Source organism: Cyprinus carpio, chromosome B7, assembly GCF_018340385.1.
Source record: "Cyprinus carpio isolate SPL01 chromosome B7, ASM1834038v1, whole genome shotgun sequence".
NCBI lineage: Eukaryota > Metazoa > Chordata > Actinopteri > Cypriniformes > Cyprinidae > Cyprinus > Cyprinus carpio.
Genome location: NC_056603.1, coordinates 22,890,956 through 22,910,310, shown reverse-complemented (window position 1 = coordinate 22,910,310; position 19,355 = coordinate 22,890,956). Strand labels below are relative to the sequence as shown.

Sequence of the window (19,355 nt, the reverse complement as noted above, 5' to 3'; positions counted from 1 at the left end):
CTGCTTAAACCAACACAGGTGTGCTCAAACACAATACAAAAAAGACATCATCGTATGACTGTGTGCATATGGCTCTAAACTCATCTACACCCTTTAGAGCTAAATAGGATGTACTGTATGTCACGGATGTTATATGAATGGGACAAAGGCATGTCTTTGCATGGAAACACATCAAAAATATCAAAGGTATTCCTAAATGTATGCAATATATAAAAAAAAAACACATTAGATTACAAAAATGCTAAATACAGCAGAAACACTTTCACTAAAGACTTATGAATCGCAAATGTAAGTTTCTGTCACACAAAGCCATCATGATTTGGAATATATAATGCATAAGTTAAATGAGCCACTTGGAACTAGCCACCTGGCATGATAAGCCATTTTTTTGTTAAACCATTCTGTTAGGCTGCTGCTTGAATTGTTGTAAATCATACAAAGAACGTTATCCTCTTTAGTGCAAGATCACTTCAATCACTGCAATCACTGCAAAATGAGATAAGAGAACAGAGTGACAGTGAACAGACAAAAGTTTGAACTTATACACACACACACACCCACCTTTACACACACATGCTGCTATAAAACACAAATGGTGAAAAAAAATGTACTACCTCAGCACATAGATCAGGACTTTCTCTAAATGTGTAGTGTTCTTCTCTTGTGTGTTTAGTTGATGCTTTAGTTCATCAGTATAACACTAAGCAATATAAAACCATAAAGCACTTCATGCCTAATCTACATCAGGCAGTGCGGGTTTTGGTTTAGTTAATCCATTATCCAAGAGCTCTTGTACTTTAGAACACAGAATCACTATCAGTCTTGCTCCAGCAGCAACAGGCCGAGATGGTTGTTACATAGGCACTTCAGCTACTGCTTTAGTCTACTCTGTTCTAACCAATAATTGACAGTGCAAGTGAGATGCAACTTTTATTTTTTGGTAGGTACCAAATTCTTTTTAAGCCATGTTATGCATACATTTAAAAAAAATAGATCCATAAAAAAGAAAGAAAGAAAAGAAGATTTCTTGAAGATTTCACTTAAAGCCACTTTGATGGAGACCAGACCTATTGAGTAGAATCTATGCACAGATCTATATTTTAACAGCAGCACAAGACCCATGTAAGAAGCAGAATAGGGTCCTGGAATAGGCGGTATCCTAGAGCGGCAGTGTTCTCTGGGGCGCCCACACATACATTTCTCTCACTCAACTGCAGCATTTTCACAGCATTGCGCCCACTATCCGTTCCACCCCTCTCAGTGAGAATGAATAATGACCTAGCAGGTAACTTTTTCTGAGCGGCTCCCAGCACTATGCTTCTACGCCTCCTCTCGTTTTAGCTGCTGTATGGTGCTGTCTACACCATAGAAGTAAGAGAAGCGAACTGCCTATGAAAAAACCTGTTTCTCTGCTTGCTAGAAATCAATACAGCTAGCCAAACCATAAAAAATGTGCATAACATAAAAAGGTTCATAAAATGTTTCCAATGATTTCCAATTCAGTTGCAGTTTACTGTTATATATTTTTAAACTTGATCATTTACTTACAGCAAATATATTATATTGGCGTTTTTTTTTTTTTTTTTTTATTTATACTATACCATTAAAAAAAAAAAAAAAATCAAAAGATTTTTTAGGTAAAATAAATGCTGTTTTTTTTATTTCCTTTCTGAATTCCACAAAACTATATAATATTTTACGATATTGCTCACCTAGCGCACCATGTGAGTCAGGATTGCTACTGGCAGTATGGATTTGATATTATGCTGCATTCCTTTTCAACACAGAATAACACAGAGTGTCTGCTCTTTACAGCTGCCTTCCTTCCTTAGTTTCACTCCATCTCTCATGAGGTTGAGGAAAAGACACCACTGCAGCCCATGCATCCACACATTTAAGACGTCTAACTGCCATACCACATATCAGGAATACAAATCTGTTGAGCTACCTTACACATACACATTTACACACACCACACAGACACACATTTGTAAGTCGTGCTTATTATTAGACATAAACACACACTGACTCTAAATGAACTGACAAAACCCTTCCACTGCTCTCTTTCACTCCATCTCTCCCTCAGTGTAAAGTAGGGCAGTTGGCAGGGAGAGCCAGGTCGTGAGGTGCTGACAGATGGATGCTCAGTTTTCTGGCTTCTGCTGTGGTTTTGAATGGGCGATCGTGCATTGAAGCTGAGAGAGAGAGAGGGAGAGAGAGAGAGAGAATATAGCACACAGGGAGGAGAAAGGGCAGATCATCTTCTGTTCCACACTGACCACTACACTCATCTGTCATATCTCCTTTCTTTTTGCACTGCAATATACAGCTGTGGTCTCAGCCTACTTTTAAGAACACAGAGTTCCTCCACTTAAAATGAGAAATTGAATGTGCTGACAAACACACAGGAGTCTGTAGCTAGAGTATAATGCCACAAATTACTTCAAGTGCACCTTCTGTCCTTTATATCCATCCTCCCCACCTCTCTTCTCATCTCTCACTCCCTACTTATCATACATAGAAATGAAAGTGCTCCTGAAGATCAGAATGTGTTTAAGTTCACCACCACAAAAAACAAACTTCCAGCACCACACAAAAATTAAATGAAAAAAAGAATGTGTTTAAGTGTGTCACGACAAAACAGTGTTTTTAAGCATCACTCCCATCGAAATCAAACTGCCTGCACTGCAAACAGAGTAGACCACATTGCTGATTACAGTCCTTTTGTGATTATATCTCGAAAACTTTGTTGTGATCATGCACGAAAGGTGAACTGGTTAGAGAGTTGGACTAGCTATCCAAAGGTCGCTGGTTCGAGTCTCTGTGCTGGTAGGAGTTGTAGGTGGGAGGGAGTGAATGAACAGCGCTCTCTTCCACTCTCAATACCCATGGCTGAAGTGCCCTTGAGCTAGGCACTGAACCCCCAGTTGCTCCCCGGGCGCTGGATATATAGCTGCCCACTGCTCCAGGTGTGTGTTCACGGTGTGTTCACTTCTTACTGCTGTGTGTGTGCACTTGGATGGGTTAAATGCAGAGCACCAATTCCGGGTATGGACTACCATACTTGGCAAATGTCACGACTTTCACTTTCACTTTCATGATGTGGGAGATGAACTAAAACTGGTGCCAGATCCAGTTCTGAAGGTGTTGGAATTTAGCCCTGCCTGTTTGACACAGCAGCTATAGGCCAAAAGAATCACAACTGCATACACCAGGTAACAAATGACATCATTTCATTATAAAAATGTAGGCCTACACTCTTGAACTTGTGTACAACTCTTATCAGTTTGAATCGGTCTACTGACCGACTCATTTACTGAATCCCTAGTAGCAACCTAAAGGGGTACTGAATTCTGCACATCTGTTTGACATACTGAACCTCTATTGCCCAGCCCTAATTATAATTTTATAAAATAAAAATAGATTTTTCGATTAATCTTTTTTTTAAGTGACATTGATCCGATATCGATTCTCAAAAGCCGTAAATCTATTTATTTATTCCAGCAAACATTTAAAACAAGATCTGATTAATGTGAATCTTATCATTAGTCTTCTCCACTAGATGTCACCCTTATGCAATGTTACAACAGAAAGCCTGTCAATCTTTCAGTGCTTATCATGACGGATATACTGTTGACAAGAACAAAGCAATATGCGTGATTTGCAATGCTCAGGTAAAATTCTATAGTAATACTACAAATATGTGGAAGCATTTGACATCACGCATAAAGGCGCCATGATTTACGCAATTAATGAATGAATGAATGCATGGCGGATGGTGCGACACACTGTTTTGTTTACTACACACTTACTAAAGCGCTGACGATGCTCCCAGTTTTTTCAGCCTCTGTCGTCTAACTATGATGATATGAATACATGAATATCATCTCTCTGAGAGTCACTTAGCATTTTAACATTTAAATTGACAAAACTACGTCATATCACATACACAGCAGCTGCAAGTTCCTCACGGCAACCCATCAAAATGAAAGTTTCGTTTAACGTGAAGAATCTGTATCAGCAATATTACTATTTAGCAGTCTTAAGACTCAATGTAACAACAATGCTACTACTACTAATAAATATTAATAAATCTTTATTTTTAAAGGAATAATTATGTTTTCTTTTTAATTTTAACAGTAAACAGTGTGCAGCACTTTGTTTGCCAAAAAAATAAAAGGGTTTAATTTTCATTTGATTAGGATAAATTAAATTAACATTTTATGCCTTTATCTGATTACCAGAAAAATTAAGAAGAATGTTTTATTAGGCCCTATTATTGTCTAAAAATGGACCCTATACAAAAAAAAAAGAATAGGTTTCAATTTATTTTTATTAATTCACCATTTGTAAACTGATGTTATAAATATCAATAGCATTTGTATTAAAACTATATTCACTCAATATAATCAAAAAAATCTAGAATCGAACCAAGAATTAAATCGAATTGAATCAAGAGTGTGTGAATCGAATCGGGACATCTGAATCGATACCCAGCCCTAATTTTAATTATAAAATGTCATGAGAAATGAGAACCATTTTCATTTACAGTAGTATGCAGGTAAATTTTTTGGCAAGCCTTTCTCTGCAAGCTTTTGAAAAAACAAGCTGCTCAGATTTTGCTCCCCCGTGACGTAGAAATTTAGAGTCCCAGCCTCAGAGGAGACAAGAAAGCATAGGATTTATTGATTTATTTACTGTATATTATGCTGCTGCCACACAGATCTAATATAAACATGCGATTTCTTTCCCAGCTGTTTACCTTCACAGACTTGTGTGTATTTGCCAGTTTAAGCGCAATAAGACACGAAAGAGAAGTCTTACAAGTTTAGTACCCACCTGCCGTGTGACATCCTCTTTCTGTGCGCTCAGAAAACAGTGTGTTTCTGCTCCCACTCAAAAAAGACATTTTCAAAATGATATAATAAATGATCTATGGGGTATGAAACACAGCTGAAACACAGACATATTCTAGGGGCACCTGAGATTTGTAGCATATTACATATTGTATAAAGGGGCATAATAGGTCTCCTTTAACTGAATACACACAAATATAAAAGTATGAGTAGACTCCGAGAACATCAGACATTGACACACACACAGTACATGAGTCAGTATTGTCAAAAGTTCCCATCACATGGCTTTTTGTCACTCATCATCACAGGGTTATATGTAGAGATGACCCAGATAGCTGGAGTCTGACATGATGAATGCGTCTCCAACGAGTTCTTCCAGCCTGACACAGGGTTGCCATGGTGACACAGAGGAACTTGCTGTTTTACAGCAGAGACTTCCAGGACATGATCAGAAATATCCCATCATGCTCTAAAGCACTCTAAGGTTAATGTATTTACACACACACATACCGCAACCAACTCACTTTCATTTGCGCTTAACGTCATCTCTGATGTCACAGAGGCTCTAGATGTAAACTCAATTAAGTATACAACAAATAAAGAAAAAAACAAACAAACAAACAATGGGCGGGGTTTCATAACTAACCCTGCCTGAGATTGTTTACAAAGGCATGAAAATGTAAACAAACAAAATGACAGAGTAAACAAATACAGAGCAAGAGAGTGTGTAAGCAGAGGAAATAAAAATACAAATGATGTCCATTCTTTAAAGCTTATTGTGAATTTCTTAGCGTAATCTCAAATACCAAGCAATGAAAACACACACACACACACACACACACACACACACACACACTTCACAATACATACATACATATAACAGATGAATGTTACACAACAGTTAAAATCACAATTCACACACACACACACACTTATATACCAGCTCTGGCAGATGTAGTCTTAAATATTCCTGTGATCTGTCTGAAAAGAAACTGATCTCACAGAAACCGAGCCCTACCAGAGAAAGTTAATAATTCAGTCTGATTGACATCCTCTTCTCACATCTCTGATCATCTTCATGCACCAATTAATAAGCTCGACACACTCACGCACACTAAAGCACACAGCAGGAGCGTCTCATCAGAGGGAACACATGCAGAGCTGAGAAGGCGAGAGATAATAGAGGTGATAAAAATGTTGTCATGCTGAAAGAGCTTCTGTCAAACCTTATAGAGCTGACATTACCATGTGAGCAAATCCTCCCATTCTGCCACACTTGATGACATAACTAATCACTCGGTGATCTCTTTATGTTCTGCATCATTAAGTTATGACTGTATATTCTGCATATGTAGGTGATGATGGGATGAGTTTGCATATCCTACCATCTTCCTCCACCTCTTTCTTTCTCTCACTCTTTTATCAGTCCATCGTGTTCTGTTTGCTCTTTGAAAACGTTCAATGGATAGAAAACAGATTAAAAATAGATGGTGACTAATCAGCAGAAGAACCAGGATAGAGTCCTACCTCTGATTTCTGAGACAGACACACACAAACACGCTTGTGTTTACCTAGCAAACATGCTCTACTGAAAACACACATTCTACTGCTGGGCCGAAGGCAGGGAAGCATACTGGATGGTTTAAAAGAGCGCATAGGCAGACTCTCTCTGCAAGCACACTACTATCTTACACTCTCAACAAAATGTAAGAAAATAATAAGTGATATACCAACTGAAAATCTAACACATACCCCTTAAGCATAGCTTATAGTAAACTTATCCACATACACACACACACACAATCTTGTCACAATGCTCCTCTTCTCTCAGAATCAGTAAATATGTTTATATGCACAGTTATAATCGAGCTTCAGCAGATTTTGCTACAGCGAGTTACAGCCAAACACTTAATCAAATATTTTAATGATTAAATACACATTAAGCATCACCTCTGTCTTTTGGAACAAGCGTATAACATAGAGGTCAACCACAGTGTGATTAACGTGTGCTGATGCTGCATGAAGCCAAGCTACATTCACATTATCTGGGTCTGTTAGTGCAGCTTCACAAAAACCAGGCTGGTACGATTTCAGTTGAATTTAAGATGAAAAAGGAACTAAGAAAGACAACAATGAAAAAATAATTAATTATTAACAAATAAATAATACATTCATAATAGTTTTTCCACATCGTGCCCAGTGGTGTCCTTCAAACAATGTGTAATTTTAAAGAAATGAAATCAAGTGGATGTTACTATAAAGGCTATGTGTAATTAAATGTGCAAAGGATTGTTAAAGTAGAAGTTAAAATCTCTAAGCTGAAAACTGATACTTCAGAAAAGCAAAAGCAAAAGCATATACTAACATGCAAGCGATTTCTTCTTCAGTCATACCTTCACTTACTCACATTATCAACTCCTCTCTTCACTCTGGAACATTTCCCTCAGCATTTAAGCAGGCTCGGGTAAGCCCACTGCTGAAGAAACCATCTCTAAATCCAGCACTTCTAGAAAACTACAGACCGGTATCCCTTCTTCCATTCATTGCAAAGACACTCGAACGAAGCTGTGTTCAACCAGCTCTCTATGTTTCTTGTACAGAACAACCTCCTGGACCGCAACCAATCTGGCTTCAAAAGTGGCCACTCAACTGAGACTGCCCTGCTCTCGGTTACTGAAGCCCTGCGACTGGCAAGAGCAGCTTCAAAATCCTCAGTGCTCATTTTGCTGGACCTGTCTGCTGCTTTTGACACTGTTAATCACCAGATTCTCCTATCCACCCTCAGAAAGATGGGCATCTCTGGAACTGCACTCCAGTGGCTTAACTCCTACCTGTCTGATAGATCCTTCATGGTGTCTTGGAGGGGTGAAGTTTCTAAGTCACAACAACTTGCTACTGGGGTTCCTCAAGGCTCAGTACTTGGACCGCTTCTCTTCTCCATCTACATGACGTCATTAGGATCTGTCATTCAGAAGCATGGCTTTTCCTATCACTGCTATGCTGATGACACTCAACTCTACTTCTCATTCCAACCAGATGACCCGACGGTAGTTGCTCGCATTTCAGCCTGTCTGAGTGACATTTCTAGCTGGATGAATGACCATCACCTTCAGCTCAACCTTACTAAGACTGAACTGCTGGTGGTTCCAGCTAACCCATCGTTTCATCACAACTTCTCTATACAGCTGGGTCTGTTAACTACAACTCCTTCCACACAGCCAGAAACCTAGGAGTTGTGATGGATCATCAGTTAAGATTCACAGACCACATTGCTACAACGACCCGGTCCTGTAGATTTGCCTTATTCAACATTAGGAAGATTAGACCCTTCCTGTCAGAGCAATCCACCCAACTTCTTGTCCAAGCTCTTGTTCTCTCCAGACTGGACTATTGCAATGCTCTCCTGGCGGGCCTTCCTGCATGTACTATCAAGCCTCTGCAACTGATCCAGAATGCAGCAGCGAGGGTTGTCTTCAATGAGCCGAAAACAGCCCATGTTACTCCTCTCCTCATCAGGTTACACTGGCTACCAGTAGCCGCTCGCATCAAATTCAAGGTACTGATGCTTGCCTACAAAACGACCACTGGCACGGCGCCAACTTACCTAAACTCACTAGTTCAATCTTATGCACCCTCCAGAAGTTTGCGCTCTGCAAGTGAATGACGCCTTGTGTGTGCCATCCCAAAGAGGTTCAAAATCACTCTCACGGACTTTTTCCTGGACTGCTCCCAGCTGGTGGAATGACCTTCCGATCTCAATTCGAACAGCTGAGTCTTTACTCAATTTTCAAAAAACATCTAAAGACTCATCTTTTTCGCCTGCACTTAACTAACTAATATTAGTACTTACCTTTTTTTCTTTTTCTCTTCTATCATATGCAAAAAAAAAAAAAAAAAAAAAAAAAAAAAAACCCTGGCTACATGTTCTGTACTAGACTAACTGAGACTTGTCATAGCACTTGTATACCGTTGTTGTTTTCTCGTTGATCTGATTGTTTCTACTGTTCTCATTTGTAAGTCGCTTTGGATAAAAGCGTCTGCTAAATGATTAAATGTAAATGTAAATGTAACATGTTATGGGGTACTGGTAGGAGGTAGGAAGAACACACATGCCCTCATCTGAACATATCACATTTATACTCAATAGTCCTTTACTGTTACTGCTCTTAAAAAAAAAAAAAAAAAAAAAATACAATTACTTCTGTTACATGTAGAAATTTAAACTTACATTTAAAGTCAAACAGTATGTTACAAAAATGATCAATTTAGTCAGAATTATTGCTCTTCTTATTCTGTTGTGTTCTGTCTGTTTGACGTGAATGTCCGAGCCAGCACTCTTTCACTGAGGTCTGCGGAGTTTATTGATAGAAAAAGGCTTTATGTAAAATGGTAGTATTCACATGACTTTCTAAAATTTACAGATAAGAACAAAACTGTAAAAAGGAAGTTATGTGCTGAGCAAACACATAACAGGGTAGGCCAAGTTAAACTATATGTTTTTGTTTAAAGAGCTAAATATGGTGCATTCTCATGTTTAGGACAATTTCAGTCATTCATTTTCCCCAAAGCTGCATTTTGTCCGCATAGACAGAAAAAAAGGGACGTGACTGAAGGAGGTTTTCAGTCCAGTTCAGTGTTCACAAACAAAAACAATCAATAATCAAAGCTGATTATGTCAATTATTTTATTGATTAGTTGCTACAGCCAGAACACCAAAAATTCATCTCAGCCTGAACACAACACAAAGTGTCAGTGGGCAAACACAGTCTGACTAGGTATCATGCACAGTGTTACAGACACGATGTGTTGTCACTGCAAACACACAGCAAAGGCGCAGCTCTGAGATGGAAACATTGAATGGAAACTTGAGCTCACGCACTCTCCGCAAGTTCTTATGAATATGCAATCTTTCTTTACATCTACCCATAGACAAAAAACAAGTGCACTAGGACGAGTTCATTACACACTCATCAGGTGCGTGTTCGACTCACCTCCTTCCAAACAGCCGTAACCCAGTAAAAGTCCTGCTGCTATGCCGGCGACCCACTGCGACTCTCTCCCCCTCAGGCTGTGGGTTGGATGGGAGGTCAGAGTTGGATGAAGAAGCGGACGTGGAGGCCAGAGAGGTTGTGACCTCTTCCCTGTCCTGTGAACCTGCTCCTAGCTCCTGCTCCATCAGGAGCCTTGGGCTGTCAATCAAACAATGGTAACTAATCCCAAACTCACGGAGTCAGAGAGTCCTCATGCTGAGAAAAACTAGAAGAGAAGGGTCGCACCATCCTGCTCTCCGCCTCTCGGAAAGAGAGGTAGGACAACGCGAACAGCGCTCAGTCCTCCAGATCCTTGCAGACTTCCACGTGTGATCCACTTCCCATTCCGCCTTCAAGACACCACATTCCTCTCCCCCCCTCCTCTCTTTCCTTCCTCTCTCTCTCTATCTCTCAGGAAGTTCTTACAGTCCCAGTCTGAGCAGAGTCATAAAGCAAGAGAGTTCCTCCAGTCCTCTCTTCATGACTTTCTCTCTCTTAAAGCGCTCATCTTCTGTTTTCCTCCCACGGTGGCTGCTGCTTGCACTCACACACATATGCTCTAGCTGCCGGTTGCACTCACAGACATTGCACCACACCAGGAAGTGTCAAACTCAGAAGAGACTCATTCGTAGGACCCCAAATGTAGCTGCCCCTCCAGGTGCCTGATTGTTTTTGATCTTATTTTTTTGCATCTATCTCACCATCAGTTTGTCTTTCTCTCTCTGATAGAAGAAAATGAGACATAACTCTGACAATGGAACAAAGCTGCTCACAGTTTGCTGATCAGATCAGTAGTGCAAGTTATGTTCGCAAATATCACTTACAGACAAATGGTTACTTTGGAAATCTCTATACAGAACTGGTCAAAAATAAAAGGTCTATAACTGAGGTGACAGAAACACATATAACGCAAAATGTAAAACAACACACACACACATAGAATAATGCGTTTATGGCTGGGCGAGTGCACTTCTAACAGGAGAGCAGGTAGGAGGAAGATCCAATAGTAGTCAATAAATGCAGTTTGACATTGAGAAAAGAAAGAAAGCAAAAGGCATGAGGGAAAAATAAAGATGGAAAGAGAGATAGCCTCAGGTTATCGGCTGTTATTGATTTCCGTCACTCTGTGTGTTAGCAGACGTGTGTATGTCTCTTAACATTTGTTGAAGGTTTTTTTTTTAATATCTTTTACAGTTACATAGAGCTTTACTACCAACCTCCAACACAGTACATACTGCAGACAAGGGCTATAAAGTTAACTAACCCATTTTGTAAAAAACAAAAAAAACTTTAACTCAAAGAAAATAAAAAAAGAAAACTTTATTTCAGCCAATCGCCATGCCAACATTTCCCACTTTCATTTAGTGTAACTTGATATACTAAATTAACTAATACCAAAAACTATACAGACATACTACAAAAAAAAAAAAAAAAAAAGAACAACAACACTTTTACAACTTTAAAATCCAAATAAAAACTACTTCAAAATATGAATAAAAGCTATAATAGTATCTCAGTGATACTAAAATAACACTGTGGACAGAACCACAAGAACCAGAAGGGAAGTATTCTCACTAGGTCATACTGTGTGTGTGTGAGACTATGTACTCTAACATGACAACAGAATAGGAAAGCCAGCAGAAAGATTGCTCTCCACTACCTACTGTTCACACTCACTACAGACTTCCTGTGACGGAAGGAAATGATGTCACAAAAATGGGAGTCATACACAATTACAGTTGGACCACAAACCAGATATTGTTTCCTGCTATTCTTCTCCTAGCAATACATGTGTGTGCTTGTGTAAGAGAGAGCTAGCTACTTATAGAAGGAAGAGGGAGAGAGGAGGTGAAAATAGGACAGCTGAAATGATGAGTAGGAAATATAACTGTGTAGGAGTGACAAGTAGGATCCACTGTAACCTGGATTCAGTCTGATCTAATATACCACCAGAAATCAATCCATCCATACTCATTTTCACTGTAGCACCTCAGCAGGACACATTCTTGTAAAGCACCTTAATTCAAGTATCAAATTAACGCTTTTTATGGGCTTGAGTCTAAAACAGATTGTAAAGAAATTAAGATTTTGTGCATCTCTAGACTGGATCTCCACCTTGTGGTTACATTGAGTAACTGCATGCCTGCAGGGATTTTCACACTGTGGTTAAGGTCCTTACAAACCACCAGTTTATTTAATCAAGTAAAGTTTGTGGTATCAGATTGTGCATTAATAGATGATATAATATGATATTTATAACAAAGCTAAAGTAACTCTGAACTAGGCACAGATTATGGATGTTTCAAAAAAAAAAAAAGACACTGTTCCCACAATAAATGCAACATTTTGAACTATTATAAAACTCTGTAATCCCCTTACTCACAAACATAGCAATCACTTAACAACACAACACCACCATCCTCCCCCCGCTTCTCCCCTCCTCACAAAAAAAAAAAAAACACGTTTGTGTGATGAGATTCTAAGATAAGAGCTGGTGGTCACAGATGGTTTCCATATGCAGGTTTGGTGGTTAACTACATCTGGCATAAATGCATTCACATAGAACAACCAGACAGTGAAACTACAATTCAACCAGCCTATAAACACAAGCCAGACACAATATATACAGTACATGCACACCAGAATGTCAGTTATTTTGAGAATACAGATTGAGATGCAAAAGTGGCATTCGCATTTACATGCACTTTATTAGCAGCAGAGCATGGCATTAGCATTGGCAAGGTCGATGATTGATAAAATGCAATTCAATGCAAGCTGCTTTGGATGAAAACAGAAATGTAAATATTCTTAACCTGCATTTACATAATGGGTCAGAATGCTGCTTTCTGCATGCATACACTGAATTAACTCATATTTAGTGAACATTTGCTTGTGATGACAGCACAGAGGATGCATACAGACACAATATTAGTAGCTTAGTAATATTAAAGCTGCACGCCCTTAACTTACTAAATTTATAAAATACAAGCACTGTTCTCTTATGTCACAAATGTGACAGATTAGTTTGAAAGTTACTTTATGCCTGCTAGAACATATACACAATTCACACACTAATGCTACAAGACCACACAAACGCTGAATCAGAAATCAGTACAGTCTAGTAGGTCCTAACATCTGTTTAAAAAAAAAAAAATTCTGTAGTATGAACATGAGTAGCATAAAATAAATTTTGATATACACTACCATTCAAAAGTATTTGAACAGTAAGATTTTTTTATGTTTTTAAAAAAAGTCTCTTCTGCTCAACAAGTCTGCATTCATTTGATCCAAAATACAGCAAAAACAGTACAATTCTGAAATTTTCTCTTTGAAAATATTTTTAAATGTAATTTATTCCTGTGATTTCAAAGATGAATTTAGCATCATTACTCCAGTCCAAATCATTCTAATATTCTGATTTGCAGCACAAAAAACATTTATTAATATTATTATGTTGAAGACAGTGGAGTAGAATTTTTCAGGTTTCTTTGAATCGAAAGTTCAGAAGAACAGCATTTATCTGAAATAAAAATCTTTTGTAACATAAATGTCTTTATCATTACTTTTGATCAATTTAAAGCATCCTTGCTAAATGAAAGTTTTATTTTCTATAATTCCCCCCAGTGTCATGTGATACTGAAGACTGGAGGAATGATGCTGAAAATGTAGCTTTGATCACAGGAATACATTAAATGTAAAATATATTCAAATAAAAAGCTATTATTTCTTTAAAAAAACATTTTATTTTAATAACTGAATTACTGTTTTGCTGTATTTTGGATCAAATAAATGCAGGCTTGGTGAAAAGAGAACTCTTTAAAAAAAACATTAAAAATCTTACTGTTCAAAAAAACTTTTGACTGGTACTGTGTCACTGTCACATGTCCTACCAGCACAAGTTGCATTGCTACACTGCATTCCCAACTCTTGTCTTTTGGCTTCAAAGGACAGTAAGAGTGTCACGGAATACACATTCTAGAATTCTTGTAGTAATAGGTCATCCAGGCCTATTGTTTTTTTTAAATACTATGAATTGGGGTATACTACTCTTTTGGCATACTATCCAATATGACATATTAGGCAGCGAAGTGTTCTTATTGTAAGATCTTGCAGCTAGCTTCAACTTCAAATGTTGCAATGTCTTCATAGCACTGCCCAGAGATCAGAGCGTCATTCTTGCAGCTAAATGAACAGCCACAAGTAGCTTGCACCATCAAACGGTAAGCATATTTAGGGATAAGCAAGTGTAGTTCAGTCTTACCTGTGGTAAAGTTGAGGCGGAGGGGTAGGGGGCAAGACCCATTTCCCCCTGTGTGCCCACATTTCTCGGTCTCTTTCAGGCCTGCCACATTGACTACAGATTCTGTCATGCACACAGCTATTGTAGACAGCAACTGACCCTAGCAGCATGTGCCTCTCTGAGCTAAATCTTTCTTCCCCAACACCCCCTACTTCCTGTTGTGACACTTCCTTATGTGAGTGTATGTTTGTGTTTGTATTGTGTGTGTGTATGTGTGTGTGAGAGAGAGAGAGAGAGAGAAACGGAGATGGGTCAGGGGTAAAACTTGATTCTTGTAAAAGAAACTGCCTCAAATAGAATATGAGCAACAGACTGCAGAAACACACACACACACACACACACACACACACACACACAGAGGCAGGCAACTTTCCTTGCTTCTTACAGAGGAAAGTGACTGATGATCTTGAACTTTTATATTTTTGTGCATGAGAAGCTGCTATAATAAACAAAAATAAAAAACATATATTCAGAACAGCCAACAGCTTTACTTCCTTTGTCACACTCATCTAACTTTTAACCACATGTAAACACTCACCCACAGATGCATATCTTAAGATATTTTATAAAGCAAAGGCTGTTGTCCATTTCCACTATCTGTCTTTCTATTAGAGACATGCATTTTGCTCATTCTGACAACTCAAAAGGTGAATCAACCAATATCAAAATATTTTGTTTCATCATCTTAAAAAACTCAGTGTACAGTGCTGAAGCAGTGGTTCCCAATCCTGGTCCTGCGTGGAGAACCCCCAACACCGCACATTTTAGATCTCTCCCTATTCAAACACACTTTATTTAACTCATCAGCTCATTAGTGAAAACTCCAAGACCTCAAATGTGTGTGTCAGATAAGAGAGACACCAAAAGCGTGCAGTGTTAGGGTTCTCCAGGACCAGGATTGGGAACCACTGATCTAAAGCACTGGTTCACAATTCCAGTCCTGGGGACCTCTTGCTCTGCACATTTTGCATGTCTCCTTTATTTAACACACCTGATTCAGATCATCATCCAATAACTGAACTGAGTGTGTCAGATAAGAGAGATATACAAAATGTGCAGAGCAAGGAGTCCCCAGGACATCAGATTGAGAACCACCGCTCTAAAGTATCATCCACAATATTACCATAATTTTTTTTTTTTTTTTAAATCACAAAATGAAAAAAAAATGTCTGTAGTCCTGGAATTAGCTTAGTGTGAAATCAATTACACAACTAAAGCATTTTGATAAGTCATAGACATTGATTTTCACTTTCTATCCTCTCATTGTCTCTCTGCAGAACACTGGGTTTGCAGATTGTCAGCGAAAGCAAGAAGGCAGATTTTTCCATCTAGTACTGACCAAACTGATGAACATCATTTAACTCCAAATAATTACTTTAAGATATAATAGGACAGGACAGGAGAAGTATAGAAAGAACATGTAAGATGCTGTCATCTCCCCTCTCTCCACTAGGGGGAGAATGTAACCTTCACTGATGGCTCTGTAATCGGTTTGGCTATACCTTTTCTATATCTCCATTCTGTTGTTACAAACAAAGTACTTTCTTTCTTCCACTGGAACAAAAGAAAAAGAAAAAGAAAAAAGATGTTTTGAGGTATTGTGCTGGATGCTCTTATCCATGCATTTACAATGAATGAACACTAAGGCATTAAAAATATTATTGTACTTCATGCTATACGTGTCGATTTCTTCCAGTTAAACCAAAGTTTTATTTTTGTAGGTTGTAATGAAGATCTTTGAGTTTCTGTGTGTATCTGACAATGGTTTAAAAAAAAAAAATTTAAATGCTCATGAAGTGACTCTCAGAGCAGCACTGGAGATGAAGTTTATGCCTTCATAGTTCATACAGTGAGACAGCAAACACTAAAAACACAACGAGCATCATGTATGTGTGTAGTAGACGAAACTGTGGCACTAATTCACACAGAAACACGCAGGCATATTTAAATTGTAGTTTTTTGTTTGCAGTTTAATATTTATAGAATCTAGTTTGTATGGAAATTTTATTACGTGTACAGCCACCATTTGACTCGTATATCCAAATTCAGCATTATATAGTAAATATCATTTTTATAACTGTATTCCATGATTCCAGCAGCGTTTTCTGCATCACTGAATCAGTTTTTGTGAACAATTTTTTTAAGATCGTGCATATTTATACAAAAAACATATAGAATAGCCCTCTGGGGTTCAGTGCCATTTAGTTCACTCATGTTGAATCTCCACACAAAGAGCAGTTCAGCCCACCGGCACATGTACAACTGTCAATTATCAGCAACCCATGGATTTAAAAAGGTCAAATATATCACACAGAGCTCACAGTACTATCTACAATTCATGGAAGCACAAATAAAGTCAGCCAAAATATTAATTTAACAAAAAACCAAGGATGTGCACAACTTGGTTTTGTGGACACAGATTCCATTTTAATGTGTTTGTGATGTTGCAGTGTTTGCTGCATCTCTCACAGCCGAGTGTGTTGAACATTGTGTTCCAGCCCATGAACTCTAGCTTCAGAGAGATCAAGGCCAAAGTAACCATGGCGTCTGTCACTGTAGTGACTGCTTATCAGCTACAGGCATCGATTAACTAGGAAACAGTGAAGGCCAGTTGTGATTGGCTCTTATTAGCTTGTTTGCAGCTTTGTCATGACGATGTGATACAGTGACCTCAAGACTAATTGGAGCAGAGCAGAGTTGGTCTAATAAAACATGACCTATTGAACGTGTACAGTGTTTATGAGCATGCAGTAATATAGCGGAAACTACAAGCAACTGGTCTTCTGCAGCAATACAGTGTGTGTCTATGGACACATTACAGAGTACACACAGTTTACATCTACTCAAATCTCTCTCACACACACGGCGGCATTTGTAATCTGTGTTGTACAGAAAAGGCTTGAATAATTAATTTGAACTCAGTCACAGGCTCTTGTGTCAGTCACTGAGTGATGTCCTTTCGGTAACAAACCTGTACAAGTGTGTGTGTGATCGAATTTGTTTCAGCTCTTTTTCAAGCACACGATAGACTGGTTCAGGATAAGGTTTTCTGACAACATCTAAGCAGCTGCTTTCTCTCTCAAGAGCATCTACTTGATGCCTTAAGAACACTTACAGGCACTGGCTTCAGTAAACTAATGAACAGGACTCATGAACCAGCACATCCTAACTCGAGTGCTTAGCCACAAAATGGTGCCATGGGATCTGTACCTGGAGTGTTTCTCTCGCTCGCTTAAAAACCATGTAATGTCAAAACTTAGGGAAGCAATTTCTCGGTGCTCAAAGCAGAGGAAAGGAGGTGTTTTTTTGATGGCTCAGACTGTGGGAGGAGAGCTCCTGGTGAAGCAGCACCTGCAGGGCACACTGACTCACTCCAAATACACTCCAATCTACAGCCATTACACACACCCTTCAGTACAGCTGGGACCCTCTAACCCACTCTTACACACAGCAAACAGACACAGAAGGGCATACACACTCACATACAGTACTGTACATATAAAAAATATACAAATAGTACAATGTCCAGTAATACAACACACTGGGCAATCAGACTAGATACAGATATCACATTAGCCTAGATACACATTTCAACCTTTTCATAAAATCTGACTTTATCATACGCTGTGATACTATGTACCAAAAAAGCCAATGATCACTATATAGACCACCACATGGACAGAACATTTGCTTGTGTTTAAAAATCAGTTAATTTTTTCTTAAAGAACATCAAACATGACCACTGTCACAAATCATTTATCCTTTAAGAAAAAGAATGAAATGTCAGTTTAGTTTTTTTTTTAAATTATTATTATTATTACTAAATCATTCATCCTGCATATGCAAGTTGAGAGATAACAGTTTAAATTTAAATAATAAATGGTTTTATTCTGGTAGCATTATCTGATTGTGTTACATTGAAATGACCAGAATGTGTGTTTAACTTCTGAAATCGATTAAAATTATAATAATAATTGCAAATATGTTTTTGACAGATATCCCATTATAAGTTAGATGTAACAATTTTTCAGTCAAACAAAAGGGTTGTTATTATAAGAAACGAAGCTTGAATTTTTCTGACAATGAGGGTTTAGCCTAGAAAAATGTGATATACAGAAATAGCATAAACTCAGTTATCACTATTCTTTGTTCCATTTCTTATTTATACCTCTATCAACAGAAAAATAAATGAAGTATCTGCTGCTTTGCACACAGATTCCCTCTGAGAGAAACAGTGGGACAATTATTTGAAATGGTTGGACGTTGAGAAAGATGAAGACAGACAGGGAGTTATAGGGAGAAAGGAAGAGGAATAGAAAGACGGGGGAGGAATAAAGAGAATGAGAGAGACTCAATTAATAAACGCCCACTTCCTTACTGTCTGTGGCTGCAGCATTATCCTCTGGAGCAGCCCACAAACCCACACATATGACTGCCAGAGACGATCAAATGCCCACCGAGTGCCATGATCACTAATCTGATGGCTAAAATAATCTCCACTGAGATTATCTCTGCTTAAAAATCTGTGCTTACTTGTTTTCTTACTGGGTCACAAAAGTCCTTTCCATAAGAAAGTGTGATCAGCGCAATTTCTGTCACAGGAACTAACCATATGACACAAAAAAAGAAGCGCCACACCACTCTCATGGCGACCCCTTATTTAAAGGGGTAATATGACGTTGCTCATTATTTTGTGTATTTGGAGTAATGAAATGCAGTTTAAGGTTCAAAAAACATTATTTTCCACATACTGTACTGTACATTATTGTTTCTCCTCTATGCCCCGCCTTTCTGAAACGCGTCGATTTTTACAAAGCTCATCGTTCTGAAAAGCGAGGTGTGCTCTGATTGGCCAGATATCCAGTGCTTTGTGACTGGCTGAATACCTCAAGCATGTGACACAAATGTTACGCCCATTCCCACCGCGGTTCCTAATCCCAGTCCTCGCGCCCCCCTGCTCTGCATATTTTGCATGTCTGCTTCTTAATTTAACACAACTGATTCATATAACCAGCTTGTTAGAAGAGAGCTACGTGCATGAACTGTGTTCCGATTGATATGATCCCTGCACCATGTTCATTGCTTCCTACTCCCTGAAGGGGAAATCCGTTTAAGTTTACTTCACTTCCGAACATTCATTCATGGATTTGTGCTGCGCTGCTGCCTGCA

The 19,355-nt window shown here is 38.5% G+C and overlaps 1 protein-coding gene across 4 annotated transcripts in view; it reads right to left on the bottom strand.

The window, feature by feature from the left end:
* The window catches only part of LOC109088546 (diacylglycerol kinase zeta-like), an 83,378-nt gene extending 69,031 nt beyond the window's left edge, over positions 1 to 14,347 (bottom strand). The window contains exon 1 of one of the 4 annotated variants that reach the window (XM_042727984.1): positions 14,148 to 14,347. In XM_042727984.1, the coding sequence (XP_042583918.1) occupies positions 14,148 to 14,296 (149 nt within the window). In that variant the 5' untranslated portion in view covers positions 14,297 to 14,347. Of the gene's footprint in view, positions 1 to 9,847; positions 10,692 to 14,147 lie in introns of those variants that run through there. The other 3 variants (XM_042727985.1, XM_042727986.1, XM_042727987.1) reach the window with 3 other exon arrangements.
* Positions 14,348 to 19,355: the final 5,008 nt, after the last annotated feature.